Below are 8,463 nucleotides of genomic sequence, written 5' to 3' on the forward strand. Positions count from 1 at the left end.
CTTGCAGTCCTCGCACAACCTTCTGTCGCATCTCCTGAGGAGGAGATAGTCAATCTGAGTCTTCGCCACCGAACTTTGGTAAGTAACCAAATGTTCATCCCGCTTCGTAAAACTCGAGTTTGCAATGACTAGATCGAAAGCCTTGGCAAAGTCCAACAGCGCAATGCCCCCTCCGTTCCGCTCTCCGAAACCAAATCCGCCATGCACCTCAGTGTACCCACCTGCAGATAACCCAATATGACCATTGAAATCTCCTCCTATGAATAACCTCTCAGAAGGCGGTATACTACGAACAATCTCATCCAACCCCTCCCAAAAACGCCTCTTAATATCCTCATCCAAGCCTGCTTGCGGTGCGTACGCGCTAATGACATTTAAAGTACCCTCGCCCACCACCAACTTAATAGTTATTAGTCTATCATTCACTCGCCTGACCTCTACTACGGACTCTCTAAGATGGCTATCTACCAGGATACCCACTCTATTCTTACCCCTCAGGACACCAGAGTACCACAACTTATACCCATCCACGTTTTTCGCCCTCGATCCGACCCACCTAGTCTCCTGGACACACGCTATATTAATCTTCCTCTTCTGAAGGATTTTTGCCAACTCTATGGATTTACTCGTTAGTGAACCTATGTTCCATGACCCGATTCTCAACCTATAGGCTCCCTTGCCCCCTCTACCTCTCATGCTACCCGTCCCACCCCCTGACCCCAGCCCCACACTCTGCCCCACCCGAGGACATGCCCTTATTCTATCATCCCAGACTGCAGCCACTACACCTTCAACAATCTAGAGAAGACTCACTAGTGCACAACGGACAACGAATCAAACTAGAAAGACAATTATGCGAAAAGAATCATTTATATCATCCATTATACTTTCGTTCCATTAGTATCCCTGATGTCTTAAAATTGGTACAAAAATATCTCTCTACTGTTAGGACCCTCCACCATGACAGCACCATCATACGTGGCATGATATTTCGGTGAGGTGGACACTACATGACATGCCGTCTCATCATCCACTCATTTCAGCCTTCCCTCTTTTCTTCTTCGTCCACCACCACCTTCCCCATTACCCAATTTTTTTTGAGTTTTGTTGTTGTATTTTAAATTATAAATTACATAAACTGCAAAAATATTAGTCCATTAAACCCTTAATTAAGAACTCTAATAAGGAAAAATTCATTATCTAAGCAACTAATGGACAAGCAGCTAACACTTATAAAATAAGCACACGGGCCTCTATTCTCGCCGACTAAAAGAGATGCTTTCAGTTCTACTTACTTTGCAACCAAAAATTTTAAATTATCATCTACAGAAATAAAATTACACAAACATCAGACTTATATGATTTCCAAATTGGATAAGTTTAAGCGGATCATAGTTCTTTTTTTTGTTTGTTGAAATTCCCTTTTATTTCCAGAAAAAAAGACTAAATATTTAGCATTGCAGCTGCAAAGTACAAATTCATTAATTTAAATAACGAGTTTCTAGCACTTCAAAATCACTTCTATGTCGATTTTGGATCACGATCGGAGATGAAAAAACGATGATAAAAATAATTTTTGGTGCTTCAGTTAAAGAAGATTTTAGTTCCCGTGATTAAAGGTAAAAGAAAAAAATTCTATTATAGGTGGTAAAATGGAGGGTGATTAATTTTTTTTGTAACTTATGTAATTTATAATTTAGAATACAACAATAAAATCCGGAAAAGATTGGGTGACGAGGGTGATGGTGGTGGTAGGAAAGAAATGATTGGAAGGGGCTAAAATGAGTTGGTGTGGTAAGGTGGCATGCCAACGCAGTGTCCATCTCACTGAAATATCAGACCACGTAGGATGATGATTTTATGACAGAGGGTTCTAACGGTTGAGGAGTATTTTTGCACTAAATCTTTTTTATTATTTTGGAACTTGAGAAAAACCCGCAGTCGCTACGGCCTCTGTCACAGCCCCTGCCCTTCGGGTGAACACTCTGTGATAAACACTATATGCGCATTAGGTAAATACTACTGTGTAAATCACACATGGAATGTAAATCGTACTAGGCAAGCCTTATGCAACATGCTCGACCCAGAACGCATTAAGAGGGGATCGATGTCATATCATCTTTACCTATGACCGCCCTCGCCCTCCAACCCAACTAGGCATCCTCCAACGGATTTTTTGCACCAATTTTAAAACGTCCAAAATATTAATGGACCGAAAGTATAAACAAGAGTATAAATAATGCTTACTTTTATTTTTGACCTTTTTCCCCATTACATATTTGTTCTCGTTTAGTGAGAGTGGCCATCTCCTTTCAATGGCGAAGCAATGTCAATAGGCCCGCCAAGGTAACTCACTTGAATCCACCTTATTTTCTTACGAAAAGCTGGTTTAGACGATACCCAAATCCAGATTATACTATTCTATAGGAGAATATTTTGCTAGTGCTGAAAATTAAAATGTATTTAAGGCTCATCACTGGCAAAGCAGCTCAAGCTTTATCCAGAATTCGCTTCAATGGCGGCTCTCAATATCTCTACTCAACAACGTCAACCCGTATCGCATCCAATTTTTTGGTTAAATACCTCATTGATTCTCTAGGATTTTCCAAAAAAGAAGCAACTTTTACTTCTTCAAAGCTAACTTCACAGAAAACCTTAAAAAATCCTGATTTAGTCCTCAATTTCTTGAAACAAACTGGTTTTGACAAGACCGACATCAAAATACTAGTTTCTAGAGCACCCACATTGCTATACCGTGATGTTTCCAAAACCCTAAAACCCAAACTCCAGTGCCTTATGGATCTCGGGTTATCCGGGTCGGACCTAGTGAATGTAATTGCTAAAGATTCAAATATTTTTATGAGAAGTTTAGATACTCATTTAAGACCTACCATTGATTGTCTTAGGAGAATTTTGGGTAGCGACGAAGATGTAGTTAAGGCTATAAAGAGAGCTCCTTGGTTGCTCTCTTTTGGTACTCATCATATTATGGAGACTAATGTATTGTTCTTGAGAAACTATGGTTTTTCTAGTGTCATAATAAAAAAGTTTGTGCTTAGATCTCCTGCTTGTATTTCTCTAAAGCCTAAGTGGTTTAAGGATTTGTTGCATATAGTGGAGAAGGATTTCCGAGTTCTGCCCGACTCCCCTAGTTTTCTACGTGGATTTCAAGTGTTAGCCAGTCAAAATAAGTCTTTGTTGGAAAAGAAGATCGGAATTTTCAAGAGTTTTGGATGGTCTGATGATGATATACTCGAGATGTTTAGGAAGCTACCGTATTGCATTGCTAAATCAGAGGTTAGAATTCAAAAATCATTGAATCTTTACATGAAGGAGCTTGGTTTTGAACCTGCTTATTTGGCTTCACATCCTGCAATTTTGGCCTATAGTCTTGAAAAAAGAGTGGCACCTCGGATGCAAGTCTTGAAAATTTTGGATGGAAAGAAGCTTGAGAGGAGAAAGTGGACTCTTTATCGCGTTCTGATGATAACAGAGTCGAAGTTTATAGAGTATTTTGTGCTTCCCTACAAGGATCAGATACCTTATCTGTATGAATCACATAAGAAAACTGTGTCGCCTTAACAGTTTTGGTTTACATTTTAGCACTAAGGGTGCTGTGACCTTTTTAAAATTATTATCATTTGTTGTTCAGTATACTTTTGCTTTTCGTTTTTCAGTTGGTATTTTGAAAAATATAGTTAGTGTTGCCAAAAATCATTTCTATTCAGATAAAGCAAAAATATCATTGGAGTGTTTCTGTTATTCAAACTCCATTTGCTTTCCAGTGACTTACTATTTGATAAACACCTAGCTAGCTAATATATGTCTCACTTTATGGCTTGTTGATTTCTGTTCAGATTTGAATTTCTCAATTGTAAACCTAATTAGTTGGTTCTGGAAAATGATAAACCACAAAAGTGGAAAGGTTCTATATTCTCCATTAAGTAGAAAAGCAAGTCAATTAACTACTCTAGGAATTACTGTTATACCATGAGGATATATATACCAGGTTTCAGGACATAGTGCTCTCCTTGAGTCGAAGGTCTGTCGGCAACAGCCTCTCTACTCTCACAAGGTAGGGGTAAGGTTCACGTACACTCTATCCTCCTCAGACCCAACTTATGGGATTACACTATGTTTGTCGTTGTTGGTTCTTTCAGGACATAGTGCATAGGGTGATGAATGCTGTTGGCATTTCTTGACATGTTCTTCTATGGAGTTTATGTCTTTGGTTAGATCAGTGAGCTGCTTTTAGAGAAGAGGTTTGCAAATTATCATGGCTCGGAATGTACCTTGTTGTTTAACTCTGTGAGAGGCTACAATCAAGAGTAAAAGTTAGATTTTCTTATGAACGAATTGGGATTAGAACCAGAGATTTTGGCTTCTGCTTCCGTTTTATCGTATAGCCTGGAGAAAAGAGCCGTGCTACAGATTGATGTCTTGAAAATTTTGGATGAGAAGTTGGGTACGAGATATCAAGTTCTCCGGTTAAGGTGAATCAAAGTTTTGTACAGGCTTAGATTCCTAATTTGTATCTCACTCAAGAAATAGTGAAAAATTTGAGGAACATCTTTTGGCTATTAGGTGCAGAAATTTATAAACATTCACTTTGGCTGTAGAATATATTTGCTGCAACTCATATCTTCAATGCTGAAGAATGCATATATGTGACATACAGTCATATATAATATTTCTGAGGAGTCCATTTCGATTTCCACTGGAGTCAAATTTTTATTGAAAGCTACTGTCAGTCCAGTGCAGAGACCGATAATTCAGCAAAGAAGTTGATTTGCGTAAGGTATGTTCAGTCAAGTGCTTAATTTGTAGAGTGTCTTTTTTGGGGTAATCCGCGACTCATAGGCAGTGGCTGTTTGCAGCTTATTTGTCCTTTTGTTTGGGCTTGTCATAGCTGAATTCTGTGGCTCGGGCAATGAATCTATGAAATTGCCCTCCATTTGAGTATATTTGCCCCTTGCTATCAAAAGATGACGAGGGTTTTAAAGGCGAATACTCAAACGGAGGGCGATTTTAAATAATTTCTGATAGTAAAGGAACAAATATAAACCTTTTGTTTTGTTTTTTCCAGAATGTGGACAAACCAAATAAAAAGAAGATTGGCAATTTCCTCTATTTTGCCTTTTCTTTATATATTTGTTCCTTTTTCAAGAGTGAATTAATGCCTTTTATGCTTATTATCATGTTAGTTTTACTTCTTACGCATTTATATTGTAAAATGTCATTTATTTGGTAGAAACAAATAATTTAAGTTAAAATAAAACACGCAATGACCACATGGACAAAATGGACTGTATTTGCCAGAGTTTTTTTTTTTTTTTAAACCATAAAATTAAGCAAGCTAATATATGCGACTTCTAACAAGTTTTCTAAATTGGGAGACTTATAGCTCAGCCCTCTCAAGTACGGAGTAAGGCTTGCATACAAAATACACTTTCCAGAGAAGTGTTTTTTTTTTTTTGGGCCAAAAGCTTCGTTTAGGTGTTTGACAAAGTTTTTACAAGGAAAAAAATGCTTTTGAGTAGGAGCAGTTTTTTGAAAAGAAGATAAAAGTAGCTTTTCGTCAAAAGCTCTTTTTTGAATTGGAGAAATACACCTAGAAACACTTTTTAAAAGTTTAGTTAAATACTAATTGTTGTTTAAAAGTGTTTTTTAAAACTAATTAGCTAAACAAAAATTGTTTCTCACCAACCTAGTAGGCTAGTACAATCCTGTGACGATCACAGTTTCTGTTAGGATAAAGTTTGGTGTATAAAAAGTTTCCCGTAAAATAGGGGTATATCAAAGATAGGGGTGTCACATGGGCGGGTTGAGCTGAATTTGGACAGGTCAAAATAGGTTGAGTCAATAAATAGGAGGGTCAATTGACCTGCCCAAAAGTAACTTGGTTGAGATGGGTTGGGTCAATTTGGGCAAAATTTTGGGTCATAGCTCAACCCGCCCAACCTTACTAAGCTACCGTTTGACCATAGATTCCAAAATTTGTTTTGAAAAATCTAATTTGGGTGAAGATTGGTTTGAAGATGACAATATGTTTGGACATCAGTTTTCAAAACATATTTCCCAAATTTATTTTGGAAAAACATGAAACATGATTTATACCCACAAGTTCTAAAAACTATCACAAATACCCAACAATACCATTATCAATAACATTCATTATATTATCGCAAATCATAGTCCTGAACATAAATAAATTTGGTACAAAATTATCATTTCTATAATGAACTACATGATACACTATTAGATGACCGAGAAGACGAAGCAACATTGTTACAAAATAATAAATTGTGGGCACTTTTATAAAATACAAAAGTTTGGAGCAATTTTAAAAAAATGTAATAGTGATATTTTGGCAAAATAAGAAGGCGGCTTACCTGCAGTTAGTAGGGAGCACTGACGAGGAGGAGAAGAGAGAGAACAGCCAAAGGTATAAGGTAGCTAGGAAGGAGGCGAAGATGGCAGTGACGGAGGCTAAGACGACAGCTTTTGCTCATCTGTATGAGGAACTAAGGAACAAAGGTGGGGAGAAGAAGTTATTCCGACTCGCTAAGGCGAGAGAAAGGACAACTCGGGATCTGGACCAAGTGAGGTGCATAAAAGATGATGACGGCAAAGTTTTGATGGGAGATGACCAGATTAAGAGGATATGACAGACCTACTTTCATAAACTTCTAAGTGAAGAAGGGGATCAGGATATTATACTTGGGGAATCGAGGAATGCCGACAGTCACCATGAAGTAAGTAATTGTAGGGACATTGAGATCGATGAAGTCATGGAGGCAATGCGTAAGATGAGAAGGGGCAGAGCTACCGGGCCAGACGAAATTCCGGTTGAACTGTGGAGGTGTGTGGGTAGAGCAGGCTTGGAATGGCTTACTGCATTGTTTAGTGTTATATTCAAGACTAATAGGATGCCTGAAGAGTGGAGGTGGAGTACAATGGTCCCGTTGTATAAGAACAAAGGTGATGTCCAGAGCTGTAACAACTATAGGGGCATCAAATTACTAAGTCATACCATGAAAGTTTGGGAGAGAGTGGTAGAAATGAGAGTGCGAAGGACGGTGTCTATTTCAGACAACCAGTTCGGGTTCATGCCGGGGCGATCTACCACAGAAGCTATCCACCTTATTAGGAGGATGGTGGAACAGTACAGGGATAGGAAGAAGGATCTCCACATGGTGTTTATTGATCTGGAGAAAGCGTACGATAGGGTTCCTAGGGAGGTCTTATGGAGCTGCTTAGAGGATAAAGGGGTCCCGGTTGACTATATTAGGGTGATTAAAGACATGTATGCTGGAGCTAAGACTCGGGTTAGGACAGTAGGAGGCGACTCTGAACACTTTCCAGTTATTACGGGGTTGCACCAAGGGTCTGCGCTCAGCCCATTCCTATTTGCCCTGGTGATGGATGCACTGACTCATCATATTCAAGGGGAGGTGCCATGGTGCATGCTATTTGCTGATGACATTATTCTAATTGACGAGACACGAGGCGGCGTCAACGAGAGGCTAGAGATTTGGAGACATGCTCTTGAGTCTAAAGGTTTCAAGTTGAGCAGGACGAAGACGGAATACCTCGAGTGCAAATTTGGAGTTGAGCCGACGGAAGCGGGAGTTGAAGTGAGGCTTGACTCTCAAGTCATTCCCAAGAGGGGTAGTTTCAAGTACCTTGGATCGGTTATTCAGGGGATCGGGGAGATTGACGAGGATGTCACACACCGTATAGGGGTGGGGTGGATGAAGTGGAGGTTAGCGTCGGGAGTCTTGTGTGACAAGAAAGTGCCACCATTACTAAAAGGTAAGTTTTATAGAGCAGTGGTTAGGCCTGTCATGTTATATGGAACTGAATGTTGGCCGGTAAAGAACTCACACATCCAGAAGATGAAAGTAGCAGAGATGAGGATGTTGAGGTGGATGTGCGAGCATACAAGGATGGATAAGATTAGGAATAAAGATATTCGAGAGAAGGTGGGCGTGGCCCCATGGAGGACAAGATGCGGGAAGTAAGACTTAGATGGTTCGGGCACATTCAGAGGAGGAGCACTGATGCACCGGTGAGGAGGTGTGAGCGGCTGTAGTGGGCACGCGGAGAGGTAGAAGGCGACCTAAGAAGTATTGGGGAGAGGTGATCAGACAGGACATGGCGCGACTTAGGATTACTGAGGACATGGCCCTTGACAGGGAATTATAGAGGTCGAGCATTAAGATTATAGGTTAGGGGAAAGTGTGAATATTTCTACAGCACAATAGAGTGAGACTGGCCAGTTAGGAGTTAGACTAAGAATGTCATTGGTCGTCTATTGATGCAGGGCTTTACCTGTTAGTTTTACTATACCAGTTATCTATTTCGTATTTCTTATTATGTATTTCATATCTCTTATATTGCTGTTATTTTATTATGCATTTTTATGGTACTAATATATCGGCTCCTGTTGCTTTTTTTGAG

General features: G+C 39.5%; 1 protein-coding gene across 1 annotated transcript; it reads left to right on the forward strand.

Moving 5' to 3' along the window:
- The first annotated feature begins 2,274 nt into the window (after positions 1 to 2,274).
- LOC104231012 (transcription termination factor MTERF6, chloroplastic/mitochondrial-like) lies at positions 2,275 to 4,705 on the forward strand. The gene is made up of 5 exons (XM_070153513.1): positions 2,275 to 3,580; positions 3,678 to 3,752; positions 3,858 to 3,925; positions 4,336 to 4,493; positions 4,620 to 4,705. Exons 1-5 carry the CDS (start codon positions 2,458 to 2,460, stop codon positions 4,669 to 4,671), a joined length of 1,476 nt encoding a protein of 491 aa, XP_070009614.1. The 5' UTR covers positions 2,275 to 2,457; the 3' UTR covers positions 4,672 to 4,705.
- The last annotated feature ends 3,758 nt before the right edge of the window (positions 4,706 to 8,463 follow it).

This window comes from Nicotiana sylvestris, chromosome 8 (genome assembly GCF_000393655.2).
Source record: "Nicotiana sylvestris chromosome 8, ASM39365v2, whole genome shotgun sequence".
Lineage (NCBI taxonomy): Eukaryota > Viridiplantae > Streptophyta > Magnoliopsida > Solanales > Solanaceae > Nicotiana > Nicotiana sylvestris.